Source organism: Eleutherodactylus coqui, chromosome 3, assembly GCF_035609145.1.
Source record: "Eleutherodactylus coqui strain aEleCoq1 chromosome 3, aEleCoq1.hap1, whole genome shotgun sequence".
Taxonomy (NCBI): domain Eukaryota; kingdom Metazoa; phylum Chordata; class Amphibia; order Anura; family Eleutherodactylidae; genus Eleutherodactylus; species Eleutherodactylus coqui.
In genome coordinates this window covers 200417076-200444372 of record NC_089839.1, presented here as the reverse complement: position 1 = coordinate 200444372, position 27297 = coordinate 200417076, and the positions used below count along the sequence as shown (strand labels likewise).

At 43.9% G+C, this 27297-nt stretch overlaps 2 protein-coding genes across 7 annotated transcripts in view; one reads left to right on the top strand and one right to left on the bottom strand.

Moving 5' to 3' along the window:
- LOC136621329 (uncharacterized) overlaps positions 1 to 27297 on the top strand; it is a 69598-nt gene that overhangs the window by 4994 nt on the left and 37307 nt on the right. The gene's annotated exons all lie outside the window — the stretch shown is intronic.
- The window catches only part of LOC136621330 (uncharacterized), a 41505-nt gene continuing 20816 nt past the window's right edge, over positions 6609 to 27297 (bottom strand). For 3 of the 6 annotated variants that reach the window (XM_066596768.1, XM_066596769.1, XM_066596767.1), the window contains 3 exons: positions 23656 to 23784; positions 20052 to 20166; positions 6609 to 9043 (listed from right to left, as the gene is read on the bottom strand). In XM_066596768.1, coding sequence (XP_066452865.1) covers positions 8466 to 9043; positions 20052 to 20166; positions 23656 to 23709 — 747 coding nt within the window. In that variant the 5' untranslated portion in view covers positions 23710 to 23784 and the 3' untranslated portion in view covers positions 6609 to 8465. Of the gene's footprint in view, positions 9044 to 13360; positions 13414 to 20051; positions 20167 to 23655; positions 23785 to 27297 lie in introns of all 6 variants that reach the window. The other 3 variants (XM_066596771.1, XR_010791232.1, XM_066596770.1) reach the window with 3 other exon arrangements.

The following is a 27297-nucleotide window of genomic DNA, read 5'->3' as shown; positions in this document are numbered from 1 at the left end:
CTAAATTTCTTGCAGTCCTACCTCATGAATTCATGGTGTTTCGAGCTCCTGGACCTCTTGTTCTAGCTCCCGAATTCATTGAGTTGATAGCTCCCAATTCCCTTGTGGTCCTAGCTCCCAAATTGCTTGTGGTCCGAGCTCCTGAATCCATTGTAGTCCCAGCTCCTGAATCCATGCTGGTTCTAGCTCCTGAATCCATGCTGATCTTAGCTTGTGAGTTCTTATAGGTGTCTTCAGACATATCTATGTATCGTATGTGAAGAGTTGGCCTTTATGATTAAAACATCTCCCACTTCTCAGACCTAAATGACCTAATGTGGGTGGAGGGAAAGTTTGGCGACAACTTTTTATTAAGCACGTAGTTCATATTCAACTTTAGTAGCCATTCAATGACAGAGGATATCTGATTGAATCCTATGGACAAACCACCACAAAGATCCCCTAACTATTTTAGGGGATGGTTCTTCTGTGTCCTGTAAATATAGCACAAGCATTTCCAGGAAAGCAATGGAAATAGATACAGAAGAGTCAGAATAATAACTCTTGTATTTATATGCACCCTCTGACAACTTTAACTCTTGGAGCAGAAATAAAATGCAACTGTCCAGAATCAATCAAGATTTGTTATGTAGTGAAGTACCAATGAGACCTCCCACCAGTAAGAAGAGATCACATAACAGAGGCCAAGGCTGTGTGCTTCTTCTGAAAATCTGCCAAAAAATAGCTCATTCTGTTTAATCTGGCTTTACTTGTCTTTCAGTGATCCCTCCACAAAACGTGCATGCTGAGGGTTGTGTATGCGCTTTAATCCCTGGATGTTGACATTTTGTGGTTAGGATGATTGGGCCTGGCCTAGAAATGACTGCACGTCTGTAAGCGTGTTGGTTTGCTCACCTTGAAGGAAGAGGGTTAATTGTCTTGGAGATCTCCCAGTGGTGTTCGAAGAGGAAATGACTAATCAGCAGCGCCAGTGACTATCCTATAATTTAATGGCTTTGGGCCATCCCAAGCTGTTGTTTTCCCAGTTGTTTCGCGGGCGTAATTATCACCTTTCTTTCTTCTGAAATGCCAATTAATATAAAGTTCTGCCAGTTTCTAGCTGGTTCATTTTACTTTCAGTGAAGGGTAATATCTGCAGAGGAAATTGTTATCTTCCACAGCGATATATGTGTAAGTTCATGCAACAAACAGAATTTTCCGTGCAATTGGTCAGTTTTTTTGAATGTTACAGTATAGCCAGAGGGTACATCCATGATTAACATGGCTGCTTGTTTTTCTCCAAAACAGCACCAAATATCTTATTGGTCTGTGTCTGGTATTACCATTCAACTTCAGTGAAGTGAATGTGATTGAGCTGCAATACCCCATACAACCTGTGGGTAGGTGTGGCACTAATCCCAGACATCCCCTTTAAGGTTATGGGATCCAATGTACATCACTTACTATTTATAGTACAGTTGCAGAGGGGCCCTAAAGGCCCCTTGGGAACTTGAGCATAGTTGCAACTGCAATTTTTGCACCCCCTGTAGTTATGCCATGAAAAATGACTCCATCTTCACTACATTGAGAACTCATAAAGCATACTGCAACCACAATTGAAAATGTATTGATAAGAGGGCCCAAGAGCAAAGATTAAAATGGGGCCCTCTTACAGTGCTAGTTAAAGGGGTTGTCCAAACTTTTTATCATTGATAACCTATCCTCAGGGTGGGTTATAGCTGATTGGCAGGGGTCAACTGTTCAGGATTCCCTTTAATCGCAGGTCAGTGCGGACAGTCCTAGAAGTAGATAAGGTTTTCCCCATTGTAGCAGCAGAGTTTGGTTCTGCAGGCATAGCTCCTATTTATTTCAATGGGAGCTGTGCCTGTAGTATTAAACCAGGCCACTGCAACGTTGACAGCACTATCTGCTTCCAGCGCTGTCTGCACTGACAGCAGTCCTGGTGATCAGCTGATCTTCAGGAATCTTGAGCGCGCGGATCCTTTGCGAGGGGCTTCCCCTAAAAGGTCAATGTGCTACCCTGGTTATGGGCGGAAATGCGACAAAATGTGGGACAAATTGGTCGTGCGTGACAATTATACAACAATTTGAACTGAGTATGCCCAGAAAGACATTCTGTGATTGACAGTTTTGCGGCCAATAAAAGGGAATTGTTAGCTATGTCACAAGAGAGCGGCAGATGCAGGGAGAGAGAATAGAGGTGCTGCAAGGGCAAATAAGTCATACAGTCAACTAGCCTGCAGGACTTCAAGCATAGCAGGCGGAACAGCAGGGGAATGCTGACGGATTACTGAGACCCTACTGTGGATGGCTGAGACTACCTGCATCCACCCATGTATTGGGACCATAGTGGAGGGAGCAAGTGGATAAGTTGGCGATATATGCCTAAACAGATTTCCTCTGAAGAGAAACTGCCATAGGAAAGACTACAATGAGCAACAATCATCTGCACTATGCAAGAGGGAAGCAGAGAGTGGATCTGCACAACAGAGACCGCAGACTAAGATTTGAACCCAGACAGTGAACGCTTCAGCATCAGGTCGTAAGTGAGGCTGGCCTTATTAAAAACTGTACAGAGTGAGAAAGCACAGGAGTGATAATCATTGGGATGGCTGTCAAGTGCTTAAGCACCCAACTGTTGTCCCGTGTAAAAGTACCCTAAGAGCGCCTTTACACGAGCAATTTTCTTGCACAGAAATTACATGTAAAAATAAAACATTATTTTAAATGATGAACTAAAACCGAAGTAACTCTGACAAATGAGCGATCTCTTACTTAGTGTACTGTTACTGGCTGCTTGTACATGGGACAACTATTGCCCGAACTCGCTGTTTCCACAGTTTTAAAGATAGAGCGTACTGGCTTGGTTGCTTATCTGCATGGAATGTACCTCATCAGTAAGCAAAATGCTAATTGTCTACACTGATTCTCACATCAAAAGATCTTTTGGTATCCAAGGTATCTTTTACAGGAGGGTAAACAATAGATTACAGTGTGTAAATACAGGATTTCATAAGGGCTAAACCAATTTGATAAGGATGGCACCATTGTTCTTAATTTGCATGATATTAGAGGGGCAAAGCCTGTAATGAGATCATCAAAAGTTTCTTTAATCATGAAGGTGAGACTGGGTGTCTCTATACAAAGGGAGAGCAAACAATTATAGCTACTGGTAGTAGGGTATAAAAGATCCCAACATAGCTTACAAGGGGAATTACCACATTAAAGGGGTTGTCCCGCGCCGAAACGTTTTTGTTTTTTTTCAATAGCCCCCCCGTTCGGCGCGAGACAAACCCGATGCAGGCATAAAAAAAGCAAACGGTCCAGTACTTACCCGAATCCCCGCGCTCCGGCGACTTCTGACTTACCTTGTGAAGATGGCCGCCGGGATCTTCACCCTCGGTGGACCGCAGGTCTTCTGTGCCGTCCATTGCCGATTCCAGCCTCCTGATTGGCTGGAATCGGCACACGTGACGGGGCGGAGCTACAAGGAGCCGCTCTCAGGCACGAGCGGCCCCATTTAGAAGGGAGAAGACGGGACTGCGCAAGCGCGTCTAATCGGGCGATTAGACACTGAAGATTAGACGGCACCATGGAGACGGGGACGCCAGCAACGGAGCAGGTAATTGAATAACTTCTGTATGGCTCATATTTAATGCACAATGTACATTACAAAGTGCATTAATATGGCCATACAGAAGTGTATACCCCCACTTTGTTTCGCGGGACAACCCCTTTAATACACACTCTTCTATAAATGTCCATTTAGACACGATAATTATCCTTCAAAATTCGCTCAAAAGTAATCTTTTGAGCGATAACCGTTGCGTCTAAACACTCTACCATCATGCACTATTCGTTCATTGCTGACTTTTAGCAAGCTAAAAGTCAGTGATGACTCTTATCAGCGCCGCACACTGAATTCTCAGCGGGATACCACTGATGGCATTCTTTCAGCTGGTATCCTGCTCGGACTTGTCAGTGGGATACCAGCTGAAAGCTCCAAAAACAAAGAAGCTGTTTGCATATACAAAGCAGCTGCTGTTCTCTGAGCTGTCAGCGGTGTCCCGCTCTGCCTTCATTTAACTCTTAAGTAGCTAATTAACTACTTAAAGGGGTTGTCCCGCGATAGCAAGTGGGGTTAAGCACTTCTGTATGGCCATATTAATGCACTTTGTAATATACATCGTTTACGTATACATTAAATATTGGCCATACAAACGTTATACACTTACCCCCTCCGGTGCTGGCGTCCCCGTCTCCATGGCGCCGACCAAAGCTGTGCAGAAGACCTGTGCGGCGCGAGCACGCCGGAGCGGCCCCTTCAGCGCAAGCGCGTCTAATCCAGGGAGAAGGCAGCTTTGGTCGCATTAATATGGCCATGCAGAAGTGCTTAACCCCACTTGCTATCGCGGGACAACCCCTTTAAGAGTTTATCCAAAGATGATCGCTCAAAACTGTCACTCTAACTATCGTTTGAGCGATTTTTGAGCGATCATTTTTTTGTGTAAATGGGGCTTAAAGGGGTTGTCCCGCGCCGAAACAGGTTGTTTTTTTTCAAACCCCCCCCCCCCCCACGTTCGGCGCGAGACAACTCCGATGCAGGGGTTAAAAAAGAACACCGGACAGCGCTTACCTGAATCCCCGCGCTCCGGTGACTTCTTACTTATCTGCTGAAGATGGCCGCCGGCATCTTCTCCCTTTGTGGACCGCAGGGCTTCTGTGCGGTCCATTGCCGATTCCAGCCTCCTGATTGGCTGGAATCGGCACGTGACGGGGCGGAGCTACACGGAGCTACACGGAGCCCCATTGAGAAAAGCAGAAGACCCGGACTGCGCAAGCGCGTCTAATTTGGCCATTAGACGGCGAAAATTAGACGGCAACCATGGAGACGAGGACGCCAGCAACGGAACAGGTAAGTGAATAACTTTTGATAACTTCTGTATGGCTCATAATTAATGCACAATGTACATTACAAAGTGCATTAATATGGCCATACAGAAGTGTATAGACCCACTTGCTGCCGCGGGACAACCCCTTTAAGGCAGGATCCTACTATTCTCATTGTTCATTTACTCCATATGTCCACCACCACACCACAAAAGAGAAATACAAGACAGCTGATTTGGCAAACAAAACTTTGTGGCATCCACCATTTCTTTATTTACAAGGCATACATATGGGAGCCTTACGTCTATTGTGGCACTAGATCCCATTTGAAAATGAATTGGGCCGCCTATGACCTGGTTCAGAGGCCAGTTGGGCCACACCTGCAGCCTAACTCCAGTCCGCACTATGAAACACAAGCCGCACACCCAGCCGACTTAACATTGGCCTAGTTGAGACTGCCTTTCCTACCCACGGTCTCCTCCAGGCAGTGGTTGTTTGCGAGAACAGTTAAAAAGGATCCACTTCATCCAATGGGAAAATCCCGAAAACATTAAATGTTATTCTAACATGCTTTAAAAAAAATTAGTGATATATACCAAATTAAAAAGACCAATGCACAAAAAAGTATTCTAAACCTGCTGATGTGTTTTCAGCACCCTTAGTTAACTAAGGGCGCTGGAGGGTGCTTGAAACGCATCAGCATTTTGTGCATTGCTGCCATTTTCTATTTTTTGGTATATATAGCTTAATTTTTAGAAGTATGTTAGAATAAAATGTAATGTTTTAATGATTTTCCCATTGGATGAGCTGGATCCTTTTTTCCTCTTGTCACATTTCTGCTATGCCTGGTGAAGCTTATTCGTGCTCTGCTCCTTTGATAAGACTGGTTGGTGCGCTGGGGTGTCCTTTTTCCTTTTTAATAGTTATTTGCTATATCGCCAGCTTGTTGTTGGCTTAACATTGTACCAAATGATGCTCAACAATAGCCTGAAAAGACCTGCCCAAAATTCTTCACGTTCCTCTCTTCCCCCGCAGGCAGTAGTCACACCGCACAATCAGCTGCTATGCTGGTGGGACACCTCGATTTTGCCTCAACCTGGGATAGTGCTGCAATTACACCAATAAAAAGTAGGGCTTACCACGATTATACCTACATACCTCTTACCTCTTCATACCTACATTTGCCCTCACCACTCTTTTCATTTATTGTCCGTAACCTTAGAATCCAATCCAGTAAAAGGGTGGCAATAACATTGCTTACACAACCCAGCTTTTACTTTTTATGATACTCCACTTCATAAGGTGACCAGTCGTCCTGATTTAGGCGGGACAGTCTTTTTTTTTGTTACCCTGTGTCCCGCTTTTCCCAGGGTTCGTGCAGGAATCTAAACCATAATCATTCAGTGTAAATGCATGCAGGAAACTGAATGACGGATCAGCCCATGTGAACAGGAAGTCGTTCACTTATGAACTGCCTGTTTACTGTGAATGGAGGCAGGTGAGTTGGAAAGATTCCCGACTCACTCCACTTCCATTCACTGAGTGATGATCGTTTATATGTAAAAGCACAGGAACGATCATCGCTGGGACGACCTGTCTGCGCCGACAGATCGTTCTGTGTCAATATCCAGTTTTTTGTTCAATCTCAACCAACTAAAAGTGATAAGAAACTGAAGTTCAGGAATCTTTGAAAATAATTATTTTTATTAACATCCCATAATAATCATTAGTGTTAATTAATACAGCTGATCTTAAATTAGTTCATTGTTTGATTAATTGGCTTATTGAGTTCTGATTTGCATTGTAAATATTCATAATTGTGGAAGGTTTGTCAGAAATCTATTCCCTGTAACAATAATCCAGTACTTTTATATGCTGTAATGTCTCAAGAGCGCCTGCAACTGGTGCAGTTGGTCCTGAGAAATCTAAAGGTTACTATCAAACCTCTTTTCTAGCTATAGGCCAGGAAAAACAATTAGAGAACCTAAGGGATGAGCAGCATTAGAAAAAACTTTGCCTGCTTTCTTCCAGAAACAGCGCCACACCTGTACAGAGGTTGTGTCTGGCATTGCAGCTCAGCTGCATTGAAGTGAAGGGGACTGAGCTGCAATACCACACTAAATTTTTGACAGGAGGGGTGCTGCTATTGGAAGAAATCTGTTCTTTTAGGGCTCATTCACACAGGCATGTGCAATTTCGGTCTGTGAAAAAAAAGCACATTTTTTTGACCGATTTCACTGTGTGTGTATATGCGTGTTACATGTGTTTTTGTTATTGCATATGTGCTTTTTTTTGTTTTTTTACTTCTGTGAGCCCTCCGTTTTGCGTAAAAGAAAAAACGCAAGAAGGCCAAAATGATGTCACTCTTTTTTCACTGTCTCCTGGCAACATGCTTAAAAAAAATGCAATACCCGCGCATGTAACATCTTTGTTCACTGCAGGTTTTTTTACGCTTCCATAGACTTTCATGGGTGATTTTGTTCTGCAATTTTTCTCTTACATGTAACATTAGTTCGCATAAAAAAGATGCACATGGGCATACACTAATTTACTTTAACCCCTTGCAATCCAATTTTGGATTCAGGGTTTCCTGGGGGGGGGGGGGGCTTTCTCTTTCTGCCATTATACAATGGTGCCATCTGCTGGCTAGAGCTAGTACTGCGGTATGGGACATGCTTGAGAGGCTCCCGACAACAGAACGGCCAGTAATATACAGTAAGAATACCCTGCCGGATGGGTTAATTGGTCCATGTGGTATCCATATTCAGTCAGTGGAAAACACATACAGCACATGCATATGAACCTTAAGGTGTATTCATCAGTGCACTCCAAGCATGCGTGGAGCATGGCAACCATGGCTCTGCTTGCTCGCTATTTCATCACAAATTTCTGGAGTGTATGCCCGGGCCATTTGTCATGACTGGGTCACACTTGACTTAAGATACTTGGGGTGTGTTTCCCATGCTTGGGAAATTTGCAGGGTTGAAAAAATATCACAAATATGGCGGTGCCCTGTTTCCAAGTTATCCTTGTCAGACAATTGTACAATTTTGAAATAGATCTGGAATCTGTGCTTAATGCGTTTGTTATCCATATGCCGGATCATGAGTGTACTTCACTCATCTAACGTCATATACTTTGTTCGCTTATTACTTTTGATACTTGGGGGAGTAACCGGAGAGTGCAAACATGGATGCGCCTTTTATTATAATTGGGGTGTACTTTATTATGGCTGGCCTACAGGTCAACTACTGCCATTGAAAGAGCCATCGACATTGCCCTCCAATGTCATTGAGTAGCTGAATGTGTTCAAGTCAATGGGATTGTTCTACAAGGCCAGTTAACTGCTGCTTCACTATGATGTTGCAGCTGGCACCATATAGATCAATGGGTGGGTTGTCTTGGGCATAGAGAAGTAAAGATGACTCCACGTAATTGAGTAACATTGATATAAACAAAAATTTCTGTACCAGTAATTCTTCAAAATTGTAATTAAAATTGATATCAAACAGTCTATGGCAAGTCCATACGTTTAAGTCTTTGAAAATAACGTGATACCACAAACATTACGACAACTAAAGTTTCTCAAATGCTCCTGGCTTCCGTTCGAAAGGCCGAGGTAAATTGGACCCTACTTTTGAGTGGTTTTGGTTTATCTCATAGTTCTTTACAGCTGTGCTGTGGTTTGCACCATGAAGTTCCTGAGGGGTGTTTCTGTTGCTTTGATTAATTTTTAGCAAACCCAACTTTTGTAAAGCTTCTTCTCTAGGAGACATCAGGTTACGAATCACCTGGGGCGGCTCTTTAGAAGCCGAAGAAAGTTCTGTTTCCTTGGAAGCATCTTCGAAAGAAGAACTGCCTTGTTGTCGGATAAATCGAGCTCTTAGCTGCTGGACATTCACACCTGATCTCATTATGGTGTCAAACTTTCTCAGGTGGTTTGGATGAGAGTTGGTGGACTTCTGTCCTTTGTCTGGAGTAACGGTGATGGATAATCCCGGACTGTCTTCAGAAAAAGATTTTATCATCTTCATCTTAGTTGACCTTGGTTCATGCTCTGCTTTGCTGGATTTTTTTACACTTTCAGGCAGACTCTTACGGCTTCTGTCAACATCTTGAAGTCCTGTAGAATTGCTTAACTTTTCATTGGTATCTGGAGAGAAATAAAGATCAGTAATTAGATGTAATGATCAGACTTTGAATAGTAAGCTGACATGAATCCACCATTGACTTGACCAATGTCACAATAGCCACCAACTTTATATGGCTAAAGCGGAGTCAACCTAGCAAAGGGCATCTTTGTTTGAATGGATGTGTACCCGCAGCAAAACTGGAGTCTGTTTGGGTGACCAGAGGATGACCTCAAGCACAGAACTATAGCAGGAATGCACAACCTTTTTTGATCAAAGGGCAGGAAAAGACTGTGAACAAGCCACCCCACTGAATCAGTGCTGCTGCCCCTTCATTCAAAGGATTGATGAGGGTCCCAGAGGTTGGACCTCCATTGATTATAAAGTGATGATATATCCGAGGGATATGTGATCATTTTAATAGATGCGAATACCCCTTAAAATATGTGTTGCAGAGATTGAAACTGGAATTAGAGAACAGCAGGGATATAAGAAGACTAATACACCACCTCATACATAGACATTAAAAGGGTTTTCCAGCACTAGAAAAAAAGGTCTGTCGTGTTTGCAGAAACACTGTGTCTGTTGATAGGCCTTTTCTGGTATTGCACCTCATCCAAGACACAGACACAAGCACAGCCTATGAATAGAGGTGGCACTAATTCTGCAAATGTAAAGGAGTATGATTCCTGACTGTTTTACTGTTTTTTTGATGATCTGCTGTGTGAGTGATTTGTGAAATACTGTGACTTTAAAGAAGGAAGGGAATGAGGAGCAACTCTCTGAGCATGAAGAAGAGACCGGAAGCTGGTAGTCTGTGCAGCTCTGCTGCAGTATGGGGAGCTGAGGATGCCTCTCTGTGTCTGTGCAGCTATGCTGCAGTATGGGGAGCTGAGAATGCCTCTCTATGTCTGTGCAGCTATGCTGCAGTATGGGGAGCTGAGAATGCCTCTCTGTGTCTGTGCAGCTCTGCTGCAGTATGGGGAGCTGACAATGCCTCTATGTGTCTGTGGAGCTATACTGCAGTGTGAGGAGATGGGGATACTCCTCTTTGTGCAACTGAGCTGCAGTGTGTGGAGCTGGGGATACTCCCTTCAGTCTGCGCAGCCATGCTGTGGAGTGAGAAGCAAAGAATAGTCCCTGGCCTGAGAGAAACTGCGACGTGCAAGATTAGCTCTACATTTGTGAGCTCCTTAATGGGACAGACATTTCTTTTAGGATAAAGGCCAAGCTGAATACAAGCATTAGAGAGACTTATCTCCTCATTTTCCTCCTCCCTTCTGCCCGACAACATTGATGTCATACAGAGCTGCCAGAGACTACATTAGTGGTGAGCGGGTAAGGACTTCTGAGAAACCTGTTACACAGGAAAAAGAAGACTTAGGGCGCGTTCACATGACTGTTTTTATGTTCAGTTTTTGTGAGCCAAAACCAGGAGTGGGTCCAAAATATGGAAGAACTGCAAATCTTTCCATTATACTTTCTCTCCACTCCTAGTTTTGGCTAACAAAAAACTGAACATAAAAACTGTCGTATGAACGCGCCCTTAGCACAAAACGCTGGTTACCAGGTAAGGATTTTGAGAAGCCTGAAATATGGATACTTTTTATGCAATACCGTTAACATGGATCCTCCACAATAACCAACCGGTACACGGTCGTAAGAGACCTCAGAGCAGGACTTAAATTGTTTATCTGTGATCGTTTCCCGGAGCCTCCGAGTTACCAACACCATCCAGATCAGCAGGGAAACAACCAGCCAGATAACAGGGACCCCTCACTCAAACACAGCAAAACTTTGAAAAAAAACCCTGTCAAACCCTCTTAATACATTTGGTCTAGCAGAGTTCTTTCACTCTAGAAATGAACTGTTGTGTAATACATTTCTATATTCTATAACCTATATTGCCCCTATAACTACATACTGGCCTCTATACAAGCTTTACCTTTGTTCCTATAATTTCGTATTAGATGCTCTTCTACACTACTTTGCTTTTTTTCCACTTGCTGCATTACAGACATGATATACAGTGCCTTGCATGCTTCATCTATATTTAGTTTTTAGTGTGTCATCTGGTTGAGGGTGAGGACACGGTGTTAACACCCATGTAGTAAATACGGTGATTAGAGCATGTACATAAAGCATACAAAACGTGCCGCAGGGTGTACACCAGGCTTCTGAACACCAAAGTGCCCAAAGGGGAAGAAACACCCCACTTGAGTTCCCTCATTAAAATTTTACTTTTATTGAACTACAATATTAAGAGGCATAGGAACTGAAAACACAAACGAAGGAGCGCTGAGCCACCTATCATATGTATCATCCAATGCTGCTGCAATCTGCTGTATACTGTGCTCCATAGAGCTCTACTACATAGCTAGTAGCTAGTTTTCAAAGACCTTATTTACTGAAAAGGAAGCCAGTAATGCAACACCTGATAGACTGTAAGCCAGGCACAATCGCCGTAGACCCTAGTAGAATCCAGTGGGCCATATGATAATTTGGAGGAGCTACTTGTTCAATGCAGACTAATAATGCAAGCTTCTTACTCCGTTCACATGTGCAGACTATGTTTGTTTGCAGTCACTCCTCCCCAATACTTAGGCCCGCATGAAAGGTACATTCATTTTTTCTTTTGGACATCTTACTGGAAGAGAATGTATGCATTCAAACCAACATCTATAGAAAACCTACAGCAGCAAACACCCTGCTGCATTGGAATAGTTGTCATCCCTCTCAGTCAAGAGGGACATTCAAGTGGGGCAATATTTCAGAGCAAGAAGAAACTGCTCAGACAAAACATCCTTGCAAAGGGAATGCGATCAGTTGTTCATGAGGTTTCGCTGGAGAGGCTATTTGGTAAACGTTTAAGAGAAGCTAAAACTGAGGCTCGTTCATGTGCGGAAACAAACACCGGGCCCACATGAACATGACCCAGTACACAAACAGAACCCGACTGATGACACACACTCGCCTGCATACCTGTACACATAAGCAGATGTTGTAGCTATAAAAGTATGAGGTATTGGTTCGTATATTGGCCAAAATACTTAAAGGGGTTGTCTCGCGGCAGCAAGTGGGGTTATACACTTCTGTATGGCCATAATAATGCACTTTGTAATATACAGCGTGCATTAAATATGAGCCATACAGAAGTTATTCACTTATCTGCTCCGTTGCTAGCGTCCCGCGTCGCCATGGATCCGTCTAATTCTGATGTCTTCTTGCTTTTTTAGACGCGCTTGCGCTGTGCGGTCCTCTTCCTGGTGAATGGGGCCGCTCGTGCCAGAGAGTTGGTCCTCGTAGCTCCGCCCCGTCACGTGTGCCGATTCCAGCCAATCAGGAGGCTGGAATCGGCAATGGACCGCACAGAGCCCACGGTGCACCATGGGAGAAGACCCGCGGTGCATCGTGGGTGAAGATCCCGGCGGCCATCTTGGTGAAGGAAGAAGACGGAAGAAGGAAGACGTCGCAGAGCGGGGATTCGGGTAAGTAATAAAATTTTGGTTTTTTTAAACACATCCTTTGGGGTTGTCCTGCGCCGAACGGGGGGGGCCTATGGAAAAAAAAACCCGTTTCGGCGCCAGACAACCCCTTTAAGCCCGCAAGCTGCGATCAAGGCTTCTCATTGTCTTGCGGGTCCCTACACTAGCAAGACAACTAACCCTAAGCTGCAGGGAGAATGGCAGGACCCTATTTAATAAACAAGGCTATCGCCTCAATAAAGGCGGCCCCGCGATGGAACCTCAGTCCTGACTATCCCTCAATAGTTAATACACAGAACTAGAACAGACCGACACACAGAACGCAATTCACACAGCAACACGCTAGGGTTAGCATGCCAGACACACAACCACATAGAACAGGACAGTTCACTCCTCATGTCAAGCCACTTGCTCAGACATACAGAACATGACACTGTTCACGCCATATACACAAAACAGGGCTATCCACACCCACTGTCTGGCCACCTGCACAAACACTGGACTAGCTCCTGTTCAAACACATAACACATGTACAGGCATGCAAAACCAACAAACCCAATAGTGAAGAGAAACCAGCTTCCGCTTGCAGAGGGAGGATATTTATCTGCAACCAGACCGATGGTGATTGGCTAGCAGGAGAACACCACACCCAGCCAGCTCAATCATTCCATACCTGTGAGGCTGTGCTGCTAGAAACCTATGTGGTACAACAGATCCCAGCCAGCACAACCCTTACAGTATGTCGTTTACCCATTTGAAATGTGAGAATGCAGGAGTAAGACTAAATGACAGTCCTTTTTTGCATATTTGCAAATCATCCTCATTGCTATTATATATGACTGCATCATCATCTACCTTCGATCCTTTAAGGGATTTTTCATGGTCTCTCATTGGGAGATTGGACTGTCCTAGAAAAAAAGGGTGCAGTTAATGATACCCTGGTATTGAAAACTGGTCGGGTTTCTAAAGAGGCAATAGGAGTCAGCAGTATAATAGGTATCTGTGATGTGGAGAGAGATAAGAAGGTTAACGATGAAGAAGAGGATATGGGAAAACTGGATTGAGAAGGTATAGCTGGTTCCAATTGGGAACTGCATCCTCCTATTTGAGGCGCGCTTTTGATAGCTGAGGAGTTGTGGTTTTTATTAGCCAACCAATTGCTGATCTGAGTAATAGAAGTGCCCAGTAGGAAGATATATTGTCCCTTATCACACCACTGCTATTTGGTATCGATACACGTTGCCCTGAAGCTTTATTTAAGAAAACTCTTTTTTTTCGATTAAATTGTCTCTTATTCTTGATCTTCCTTCTGGAACACTTGTCCAACATCCACTCTTCAATTTCCACAACTTCAGACTCTCAGAGATTTTTGTATATTTATTTTGAGGTATGCGTGTTGCCTTTCTTTAAATATATTTGTCTTGTATCGCAGTAGTCACAAATAAACATCCGGTTTCCTGTCTTCGATTTCTATTTGCAGTGCAGTATATGTGATGAAAAAGATTTGATATCCTGTACATAGTGCTGTAAAATGGCTTTAAAAGCTTTTATGGTTTTCTACATGCAATTCCTCTAAGTACACCTTAAGAGTACGTTACTAAAGGGAACCTGTCACCATCTTTTTGCAGTCCTCTTTGCATAAGATAGTGACAGTCCCATTTTGCATAGTCAGGGATGTCCCGTCTACGAGGTGAGCACTCTGCCTCAGGCAGCGGCAATTTATAGAAAAGTCGTTGCCTACATTCAAGCCCCTACCGGTCATCCATCCAATTGGTAAGGGTTCCTACCGGCAATTTACTCAACCGGTAGGGGCCCCTACCAGTAATCTGCCTGGTAACAGTGGGCCACTGAAGCCGCCCACTGATCCTCTATATGCTGAATATGAGTTTCATTGTTTCTGCGTCTCTAAGATGAAGATACAATTCACAGTTTCAGCGCTGGTGCCAGAAGCTCCCTACTTTGCCACCTGGCGCCTTCTATGTGACACAGGCATTGTCATTGCGCCATTTGCTTTGTTGTGCATGATGTTGGCCAGAGGAGGCCAGACAGTGGATGGGAGGTGAGTGACTTTATTATTTTAGCATGGGGAACAGTATGGGTATTACTAAACGGGACATTATGGCTATTACTAACGAGGACAATAAGGCTGCTACTAATGGGGGCAATATGACTATTACTTCAGTGGACAATATGGCTATTTATTATTACAGGGGACATTATGGCTAGTCATTACTACAGGGAGACTTTATGGCTATTTACTACTACAGGGGGACATTATGGCTACTTATTACTACAGTGGAACAGTATGGCTCCTTATTATTACAGTGGGACAGTGCAGATCATTGTTCATTTCGGGGAAGAGTATGGCTTGGTTTTCATTACTCAGGGGTGCTGTTATACAGTATTTAGAAGAGACCATGTGTGGCACTATTAAAAAGTTTATCTTAATATAGAGATTACGGATATTAAAAAAGCAAAGAGTGAAAGAGATCTGTCTAGCCTCCTCTAAAGAGGCAAGTTGTGTCCAAGAGAAGCTGTCATTTCGGTCTGGACTGGGTGGAGAAGAAAACAACAATGCTAATTAGAGATTACATCATGTGAGTCACAATGTAATTGCTTATTCTGTCACTGGCTGTCTCTGATCAGTCTAGTAGTCACTGTATGGTCTGTAAAGTGATGAAGGGTAGTAACATTCTTGTTTGTGATCTGACTTTACCACTATTCAGGTCATATTTGGAAGTACAAATGTAAATAGAAGGGGCAGACTTGACTTTACAGTTTATCACTTTACTGATCTTGGTTCTGGGGCTGCATTTATGTAATGGGCATGGTTCTGGTGGTGCATTTATATACTGACCTAGGTTCTGGTGCTGTATTTATGAACTGAGCTTGGTTCTGGTGCTTTACGCATGATGTTGGGGCTGTGTTTACGTAATGAACTGTTCTTAGTATTCATGAACAGAATAATATATATTTGGAGTATATTAGCCTAGGGATAATTTTCTGCAGTGTGTTACGTCACGGGTATTTCAAAGCATAATTTAACATAGGGAGGGTGTTGTTAAAAATTTGAGTCCCACCCATGAAAGCACTTTGTCCTGAAAGTTCTGACACTGGCCACCAGATTTTCTGTGCAGGCTGGTCAGATCTGAGTAGAAAACGTTTTAGAAGACCTCATGTATTGTATTTACCCAAAGGATAACAGAATTGACACTATAAGCTGAAAAAGGAAAGCAAAATTTGACGCAGAATAGATGAACAATCTTGCCACCTGACGCTCTAAAAGTGGTTCCCCCCTTGGCCTATAAAGGCTCTCAGAGGCTCCTTGTGTGTAGTGACCTCTTCTTCCACTTATGTGGAGTTTGTTGGCCACTAGACGCCTCTACGACGCAGAGAAGAGATGTCACCCCGTTACCAGAGTCTGGGAGGGGCTCATTATTGGGATGTGAGAAGCTGGATGGTCTTATCAACGAATTGCCACCACCGGGGACATTCTAACCAGACTGTTAGAAGGTGTCGGGACCAGTGGATGTGTAAGGCCACACAAGGCAACCAGGGTCAGGACACCCTCGACAGACCACGAGGAAAGAGGATTACTTCATCGTTCGACAAGCACGAGCAGCTCCAACTGTTTTATTGTCCGCCATCCAGAGACAGATGGTATTATCTTTACAGGTCCCTGTGTTTGTCAGAACCATTTCCAGGCACTTGGCTGAAGGACATTTGGTCTCACGGTGCCCATTACAAGTACTGCTTTTGACACCCACCGCGGCACACTGCCTCCACTGCTGGTGTGATAGTCTGGGCTGGCCATCACCTATGACAGTTGGTCACCCCTAGTAGTGGTACGGGGGACAATGACAGCTCAGCGATATGTTCAGGACATCCTGCAACCACATGTGTTCCTCTCATGGCGGCTTCCAAGAGGCAGCAGGATAATGCTCAGCCGCACACACAAGGGGGTCACAGGAATGTCCCCACAACATTGTCACACTTTCCTGGCTGCCTGGTCACCAGATTTATCACCAATAGACCATGTATGGCCCCCTGCACGTGGGTGGAAATTCTGCATATCTCTATCTATCTATGACTCTTTTTAATCGTCAGTAAAGAAATCCTTTTTCTTGAGGAAGGTTGCAGGTGGAGAGGACACGATTTCGCTATTAGCCTCATGCTGCAGAAAGGCTAGGGGCACCACTGAATATAGTGATATGTCTGATGCTTGTAGCTTTGCAGTAGTTTGTGAGAAACTTGTATCAAGCTGCTTTTGATAATAGGAAACAAGACGATTACCCACGAAAGCCAAAAAATGAAGCTGTGTTCACATAAATATAAAATAGATGGATCTAATTATGACATCTATTGTACAGATTACATAATTCTACATGGACACAGCACTAAAAATTCATCTGAAACAAAGGTGAAAAAAAAAGAACTAAAGCTTCATATGTGAAAGCAGCTGTATGACTTCTAGAATACGCACTACCTGTCTTCACCACTGGTGGTAGCAAACCCTTTCCATAAACAGCTGCATATAGAATATATGAGCTTCTGATGACGTATATTTATAATATCTAGATGGCAAATGTGAAAGCGGTGTATATCCAGCACAAAATACAGAAAGAATAAGCGCTGCATGCCGAGCAGCTGAGCAAAAGCCAAATGGCCCCCATTATAAGCAATGGGGTTCGTTCAGTGCTGTTCAGTTCCGTGACAAGATGGACCCGTTTGACCAACAGATTCCCCTTTACTGCAACCTAAACGGAGCAGGAAAACGGAACCCCTGATCTGAAAGCAGCCGTAATCCATTATCTGTGACCCTATTATCTTCGTATAATGGCATTTTAAAGGCAACACCGCCCCTCTGTCTTTGGCTGTGCGGTGGATGTATATCTGCGCCTTACGTTACGCAGATGCCTCAAATAGAAAAGATAAAAGCAAGCGGAGCGTTGGATTAATGAGCCGCTGCTCTTAACTATTCCACAGGAGCATTCAAATTGTCAAATAATACCCGGAGCATCTGCTGCCTGGAGATGAGCGGCTCGGGTTACATGCCGAAAAATACCTGAGCGAGCACGAAGAGAATATGCTAAGAAGCTGATGCGGGGAATGGAGAGCGGCGCGAGTCGAAGATTTATTTAATTGGTTCCTTAGAATTGTCATAAATATGAACAACACCGGAAACTTAAAATAAAATGTCTCGCGGCTGATAGTAAACGTCTCCTACTAAAAACTTCTGAAGCAGTCATAAGCTCAGCCCCGTATCTCGGCTGTCGTACACGCGCTATACTTGGTAATGCCAAATAAGCGCAGTGTATATAATGGAGGAATTTTGGGGGAATTGGTTTTGCTGCATTTGACACAGAATGGTGGATAAAAAGACTACAATTACCCAAAATCACAGCACAAAGCCCGCACCATCGGAGTAGGGTGACATGAAGCAGAAATGCTGCGGATTGTCTACATACAAATATACATTAAAGGGTATGTTCACGCAGTGGAATCCCCGCAGAATTTTCTGTGGCAATTCCTGCCACAGTTTATGGCGAAGATTAGTACGCAGAATTTGCCCTGTCAATGGGCAAAATCCACGTGCGGAATTCTAACAAGGAAATTTTGTTTTCATGAGTTTCTTCGTGAAGAAGTGACATGTCAATTCTTGATGAGGAAGCACTCATTTCCACATCGCCCATTGACAGGGCAAAATCCACTTGTGGATCCGTGGCAAAACCAGCGGAATTTGATAGTGTTTTTAGAGGTGGAATTCGCCACAGAAAATTACGCAGTGAATTCTGCCGTGTGAAGACGCCCTAATAGGGCATGTTCACACGGTGGAATCCAAAGTGGATTTTTCTGAGTGCATTCCACCTCTTAAAACCACAACAGAAACCCAAAAGGTGAGCTGTGGACTTCTACCGCAGCTATGCAAATGTATGGCCATGGATCCGCACACAGATTTAACCCTTTTCATTGGCAATTCCATGTGCGGCATTCCTGGATAAGGTGTGGAATCCACATTAGGAATTACGTTTCCCGCACACAGTGCTGAAATCTGTATGCGGAAAAAATCTGCGCTGACTAGACTACAGCATGAATGCGCATTGAAAGTAATGGGGTGTGGATTTGAAGCAGATCTGATGTAGAATTTGAGCAGATTTTGTGTCAAATCCACATCAAGATTCCATAAAGTGAACATACCCTTACAGTACAAGTTTTAACAAATCTCATCCACTTGGTGTAGAAAAAAAATCAGTGTGGAATTGACATGCGGTGCGGATTTTAAATTCACAGCATGTTAATTTATGCTGCAGATTTTCAGAACTGATTTCATCTCTTCAGATGAGGAAGTGAAATACGCATCAAAATCCATGTTAAAATTTGGATGTAACGCATGCAGATTTTGATGCGGATTAGCACCAAAACCAGCTGCGGAAAATCTGATACTTGTGAACATGCCCTTAGGCCTAGTATAAATAGCAGAGTTTCACCCCGGATATGTGTGCAGATTGTGCAGCGAAATCCGCACCGTTTTAGCATTCTACTTATGCTACAAAATGTCACAACAATGTTTCTATGACGTGGATTTTTCTGCACGCGGATTTTGAAGCCTGTGTTGCGGCAAAAGAGAATTCACATATCAATTCTTGCCATGGTTTCCATATGGCCACTTGGCGCACTCTTACGGGATCACTATTACTACTGGGGCCACTAACTGGGTCACTATTAATACTGGGGCCACTAACTGGGTCACTATTACTACTAGAGCCACTAATGGGGCCACTAATGCTGGCAATGTTACTACTGGGGCCACTATGGGAATTACTATTATGAATAGGGCCAGTAAGGGTGTCAATATCACTACTGGGGCCATTATTACTGTGAAGGGGTAACCATGGGACACTTACTGTGAGGGGTTCACTGCATTATTATGGGAAATAGAGGGCATGGCTTTGCATAAAGAGTGTGGCCTGTCATTAAAATTTGCCAAAGTGCGCTATGTTCGCCACTACTCTTTTCATTATTCTAAAGTTGGGAGGTATGAGTATATTACCTGCAGTTGTTCTTTGCGATCCATCCAATCCACCAGTTCTGTTCCCAGTCTTTGCCTGTCCAAGATGGCCATCAAAAGTTTCTACCTAGCTAATGCACACTGTGTACTGTACTCTCTTGGTCAGTGCTGATCATGTGAGCGGTGCTGGCCAATCACAGAGCAGGTGTAGTGCATTCATTGTCTAACACTACCAATGCACTGAGGGGATTAGGTAGTCTGAAGATTGTATCAGCCAACTTGCATAGTCAAAAACAGGATCTGGAACTGGAAGAGCAGACAAACGGCAGAGAAGAACAAATGCAGGTAATATACCTCTCCCTCTCTGGTCTCGGGAAGTATTCTGTTCTGAAACACGAGGGTCGCTTTAATGATTTTACTCCGTTCAATAACCTGTATCCTCCGCAGATACATATCTTCTGCATTTGGAGGTGTGGCCTAATAATTCTTACTTCCTATTAGTGAACAGATTTGTGTCACTCTTACTATATATATTACCTGGGTCGTTATTTGTGTTTTCGTCCTCATCTTGGTCTAATGAATCAATGGTCGCCAGTAAATACTGCAGACACTCTTTCTCTTCATCTGTGAGCCGACAGAGGAAATCTTCTCCCTAGAAGACATCAGTATTATATTGGCACACGGTAGGTGGGGGCCCTGTCGTAGCTTCACACTGGGGCCCGAGTTCTTCATATCCCACCTCTACTGGATAGATGATTTGTCCCTTTTTTGCTGCATTGCTAAGCAGATTAGCCCTATAGAACCCTAACGAAAATGGTCAATAACCCTTACGGACCATATTTTGGCTGTTCTTATCTTGTGTCTGATGATTGCTGTATTTGTATATTTTTTTTCCATGGCTGCTAAGTGGGCGGTCTGTTGCTGGTACGATGTCAGAGCTATGCTTACTCTGAGCCAATCAAATGTCTGTATGGCAGCTTCCTCCTCCCTCTCAAAGCATATAGTCTCACGATAAGGCCTTATTCACATGACCGTATTTACGCAGGTATTTAACCATGTGGGGGTAAAAAATTAATAAATTGCCCAAAAATCGAAACCATCTGAAGCATTGGATTCCAATGATTTTTGGGTGCATAAAAATTGCGCCAGTAAAAGTAGCACATATGCCACCGTTTTTAGACACCGCGTCAAAAGATAGGTCTTGTCAAGATACGCAGGAAGCTCCCATAGACTTCAATGGAAGCTGAAAAAAAGAGAGGGAGTTACCCTGCTTACAACACTGGGGAAAGAACACAGCTAGGCCAATTTAGGCAGTATTAGTCATTTTGAGGATTTCTGCTGATAAATTTTTTTTGCGCTAATGCATATTTTTTTGCCAATATGCAGCAGCGGCCCGTGCGAATGGCTGAAAATATCAGATAAAGATCGAGACTCGATCACAGCAATTATTCATTTATGTGATTTTATGATATGTGCAGGGCAAACGTAAAACCGCATATGGCTAGGTGAAGTAGGCCTAAGGGAGACATTGGAGTTGCATCCCCCTCCTCTTCCCTTCTTCTTATCTACTATTTATTGTTTTGCACTAAAATAATTGTTTTGGTGACTGAGAAGGTTCTTTAACATTTACAGATTTGGGACATATAAGCCTGGGCTAGATGTAACCGAAAGGGGTTTTCCCACCATTCTCTCACTGCAAACCTATACTGAATGGACACCTTATTAGAGCCCCCGGCCCTTTATTAGACCTCCTGGCTCTCTCATGATTGTTGCTTCCCTGAATGGAAATTCTCCCCGTGACCTCAGAGTGCTGCATAAAATCACGTGGCACATTTTCTATGGATGAGTTTCCGTGTGAATCCACATTAGATGGGAAAATCCAGCGATCTGAGAGGCCCAACTAGACCTGGTCATCGGTGCTAGACTAGCCGGGCCGGGATTTCACTGTGAACTGCCAGGATTTTTACTCTCAACTTGTGTACCGAGAATGGTGTGATCGAGAAAAATCGTTCAGAGCAAGGGGATCCTGTGGATGGAAACGACTCATCACCAAAAGGGGTCAGAGGAGGATGTCAGTAATCATTCTTTCAAACAGGTGTTGCACAGTCAAGAGCAGCTGAATACAACGCTGGGACTCCAACTGTCCAAACGCACAACTCGCTATTCTTTAGCATGGATGGGCTGCAGACGACCAGTTTCAACGGCATTGCTGTATAAGAAAACCAAAAAGGTGACATTCCAGTGAGCAAAAAAAAAAAAAAATGTATTACTGGGCAGTGAAAAAACATCGCCTGGCCAGATGATTCCAGATTTCTGTTGCACTGTGCTGATGGGAAGTCAGAATTTGGCACAAGCAGCATGAATTGATGATCCCTTACAGTCAGGCTGGTGGAGAATCAGCAATAGTACAAGGAATGTTTTCTTAGCGTACCCCAGATGCTCTGATACCTCTGAATGGACGCCATGATGAATTGCTGCGGTTCTGAATGCCAAAGGAGGTTTAACGCGCTGATAGATGAAGGTCTTTAATAAAGTGCCCAATCCATCTATATAGCATGGGAATATGGCAGCTGTTGTACGATATCTTTGAAATTCCATTTTTGTCCTTTTTATGTGCCTTTACCTGTAAGAATCTCCTTTGTACACAAATGTCCGGACTAATATCCTTTCACTACTATGACTCCCTGTTATCATCATGCTACGTAAATAAGACACCCAGATTTCTTTAAGGCCCCATTATATGTCAATGTCTTAATGTCATGGCTTCTGCTATGAACCGTCGTCCGTGTGAACAGACACATAGGGTCCTTTCATATGAAGCCATTAATCATTGGAACGAGACAATGAGTTCTTAGCTTTCAACTTTTTATACATGCAGATAATAGTTTCTGGTTTTCCAGGTAAAAACTATGGATGTGCCATCTTTAGAATAGGTGGTCAATAGATAATCGCTGGGGACCCGCCAGGATTCCTGGTGATGAGCCAATCGCCTGTCCGTGTAGAGGATGGACGTCATAATAGGGGATGAAAGCAGACGTCCCCTATCTGGCTTCACTCCCATTGAAATGGCCTTTACTTTCCCCGGCACTTCCGCCTCTGACATGGGAGGGCGGACATGAAAGTGTCACGGGAAGCCTCAGCTCCCATTGATTTCAATGGAAATGAAGTTAGCTAAGCCACTTTTGCTGCTATCCGCTATGACACACATCTGGCTCGCTGCGCCAACAGTGGGCCCAGCCGATCAGCTCATTCCTGGGATCTCGTGCAGAAGGTCCCTGGTGATTGATGACTTATCCTCTGGAAAAACTCTTTCCAATCCACTGTCTGACGTCTTCCAACATTCTGATTGAAGGCTGTACAGCTCCGATGTCGGAAGACGTCCGGCAGGGTATTCTTACTGTAGATTACTGGCCGCTCTGATGTCTGGGGCCTCTCCAGCATGTCACATACTGCAGTACAGGCTCTAGCCATCAGATGGCGCCATTGTATAATGGCAGAAAGAGAAAGCCCCCCTAGGAAACCCTGAATCCAAAATTGGATTGCAAAGGGTTAAATATTTTCAGCATTTTTCTGTCATAGCTCATTGAAGCCTTTGTTAGCCTGTCAGGGGAGTGTGGAGGTGCTTGGGGATGGTTTGCGAACGACTATACGATTGCCTTTTACACAGAATAACTCACAAATGACAAACAATGATTTTTATGCGTGCATAAAAAGACAGACGAACGATAAGCGAACGAATCATCATTCATTGTCGGCCATGTTTACATTGAACGACTATTGTACATTTTTGCACGATTCAACGACTATTTGAACAATAGTCTCTCCACATAAAAGGGCTCATAGAAAATTTTGATCTATAATGACCTCTATTTCAATTTCTCGCCATGTCCAAGAACTCTGCTTGCTGTCAGTGATTAGAAGCATTCTTCTCTAATTATAGAGGTGTGTTCTAACCTCGTCCTGCCCACAGAGTATAAAATACTAGACCCCATAACAGTCCATGAGATTCGTCAACCTGTTCAGCAATGAGAAACGCCGTGACGCTAGTGTGTACAGAGCCTTCATTGGTCACTGGTCATTTTTGCTACAGTCATGACAAGTAACTGGGAAGTTCTTTGCTGGTATGGTGCCTTCATCTTACCTCTAGATTACTCTCATCATCCAAAGTCTCCTGCTTCCCATTCAACGCATCCATCCTCCTGGGATCTGTCAACTTGCAAAGTCCTTACTCGTGGGAACGCTCTCTCTGTCTACGGGCTGCCAGGAACACCTGCAGGAAACACAAAGCAGTCTATGTAGACACATCTCAGGCTTTATTCCGCCCAGAGTATATGAAGGAGAGGAGGACAACGTCACATTCCTGCTGTTTTGTATGATAATAGTGACTGTGTTTACAGTGGTGGCGTCACGCGTTGCACTGTACACACATGACGCTGTACCCTTCTCAGGTCTCCCGTGTGCGCTATGCATTGTCTGATTCTGCTCCAGTCATCATGCAGCTTCAGCAGTATACAGACAACTACAAAGGGGAGAGAGAACAAAGTATATACAAACTATGCACTATTGTGATGGATCAGATGGAGTGCTCTGCAGAAGAACATGATATATCCAAAATCCTCATGTTATATACACTATGCTGACAAAAGTATTGTGACACATAGATGGTGTCTCAATGGAAGTGAAACTAGCTAGGCCACTTCTGCTGCCGTCCCCTATGAAATTCGATTTCATTCAGATTATTCAATCCGGTGTTGGGCTGCCCACTGAGGGGTAACTATTACTGGAAGAGGGTAATTGATAGGCACTATTACTGTGAGAGTTCACTGAGGGGCTCTCTTACTGTAAGGGCGGCATGGAAGGGCACTTTAATTGTGAGGAGTCATTGAAAGGCACTATTACTGTAAAGAGGTTGCTGGAGGGCACTATTATTGTAAGATGGCCATTGAGGAACACTATTACTGCGAGGGGACACAGAGCATGGCTTAGTGTAAAAGCTGCATGGTCTAATGGGGAAAATATATACTAATGTCACATGCAGGTATAATACATAATATAATATAATATAACATATAATACATGCAGGTATAATTGCATGGAAGTGATAATGCACTCGGCAGGAGTAACCATGCGGCATGGTGCCTTTTATAACCACCACTAACTACACTAAGTGGAAATGGCCCTCCTTAGTTATTTGACTTCATAGCAATTGCTCTGCCCGCTGGTATTTTACGTCCATGACGTTGACTTACAATGGATCCAGACAGAATAGTGCAGCATGCTATGGTATTCTGTTCATATATCCTATTAGAGCCTTTGTAGGTTATAGTGGGGGGGATCCTTAAGACCTTATCTAATACCCAGAATACTGATCATCCAGAATTATACCCCATTAATGCCGGATTAAAGGAATTTTACTGCGCCTTAGTTTATACTGTCATATGGGTACATGGAGATGTGTCCTGACTCCTAATCCTTATCTACACCTACTTGATCAACACAGTTTAACAGAGCCACAATGACAGCAGTGTTCACGGAAGACATCGGAGAAGTGGGCAGCAGTTCACTGGCAGGTGACTTCTACACAGTAGCGGAAAATAACAGCAGACACATAATAAAAGATGAGTAGAAGTAATTTCCCAGGACCTGAGCTGACAGAGCAAACACTGGGTTATTTAGTTGCCAATCTCCGCTGGGTACTGTTGGCTGACTTTTACAGAGCGGATAATGGGCTTCTCAGGGAATCTCATGCCTGGTATCGGCAGCCTGGCATTCACATACACAGCGGAATGACTATTCCTGGTCGTCTGTAACTCATCTAAGTTACTTAGAATGGTGGACGCACTATAAAATGTCCGGGGACCTGCAGTACTGTGCAAATGTTTCAGGTGGATATAGAAAAAATGCTCATACACATCAGCGTTCCGGAGTTCTATTTTCCAGCTCCGTTCGGGGAGCAGGAAAATGGCTCCCCCTGGCTGAACGGTTCCGTATTATGACGGAACCGAACGGGGTCAAACAGACCACCATTGACAATAATGGGGTCTGTTCGATTTCTGGCCAGCAATCTGGCATTTTGCTGTTTGCGACTCTATTTCATCTTGATTTTGGAAATCAGCGACGGAGGTTCTGAACATAAAGTCCGATGCTGATGTGAACGAACCCTAAGAATGCTTTCAAAAATAGAAGTGTTAGTAGTCTTATTTTTGTCAATCAATAAACTGAAAAGTGAATGAAGAAAAGAGAAATGTAAATCCCATCAGTCTTCACAACATCATCAGTTCTTCTAGGGACACTAACAAAGTTTTTTAAGGAACTCGGCAGGGAGGTTGTTCCAGACATCTTGGAGAATTAAGCACAGATCTTCTGTGGATGTAGGCTTACTCAAATCCTTCTGTCTCTTCATGTAATCCCAGACAGACTGGATGATGGTGAGATCAGGGCTCTGTGGGGACTATATCATCACTTCCAGGACTCCTTGTTCTTCCTAACGCTGAAGATAGCTCTTAATGACCATTGGCTGTATGTTTGGAGTTGTCCTTCTGAAGATTAAATTTGGAGCCAATCAGATGCCTCCCTAAAGGTATTACAATATTGATAAGTGTCTGCCAGTATTTCTCAGCATTGAGGGCACCATTAATCCTGACCAAATCCCCAACTCCATTTCAGCTAACCTCCACCATGCTTCACTGCTGCCTGCAGACACTCATTATTGTACTTGTCTCTAACATGCTTTATTGCTGCTTGCAGACACTCATAATTATACTGCTCTCCAGCTCTTTGCGACACCCCAGAGGAGTGACCCTGGGCACCTGGCTAATGTGAAGAGTTGGGAGGGCTAAGTACTGGCTTGTCATGGCGGCACTTACCAGGCTCTGGTCCTGGAGGGATGACATGCAGCCAAGGCCAGAGTAGGATCGCAGGCCAACTTTGACACTTCTAGGATAGGGAATGCCAATAAACGGGTTGATGGGTAGTAGTACTTATCACTCGTGACGCCACCGTTCTTACACACTGGTATGTTACGCAGTGGAGAAAAGAACACAAAGTCTTGTTTATAGTACCTTGGGTCGCCAGAAACGGTTATGGCCCGGTATAACTTTTACTGAAAATAAACTCTTACAACAGGTATTCAAGGAAACGCAGGTACAATTCACTTTAGGCAAAGCAGGTTAGAGCTCAGAGGTAGCGAGGATACACAGTATGAAAACCGGTCCTACAGTCCACGTTATCTGTACGGCACTGCTCCTGGATTGGGAGCACTCCAGAGGAGGAAGGAGGGTAAGGGTCAGTCCGCAGACTCTCTGGCAGACAATTATTGACAGGAAGGCTTAAACAATAAACACCCTGCATGGCAGGCGCATGGGTGTGACTCAGTAAAGTACCTCTGTGCGGTGATCCCAACTATGGACGGCTGCACAGGAAAAGCCTGTAGTGTGAACTGGTACCTGTTCACAACTGTTTGTAGGGCTCTCTCTTTATGATGGTGGGACTCACTCCATTTACATCCACACTCCAAACGCTATGGAAAATTGCTCCTTTTCTTCCATCTTCACCTACATAGAAGCTGAAGGTATTGTGTTAGCATTCAGTAGCAAGCAAGATGGAAGAATTCTTCCCATGCTTAAACACTCAGATTTATCACCTCACTTGTACCACATGAAATGACAAACTGATGCATCTACATGCATGCAGTGATTTTTTACTGTTAACCTCTCAAGCACCGCAGCTGTGCAACACACACACTGGATATGACAAGACAAGCTTTGCACAGTGCATCTCCATA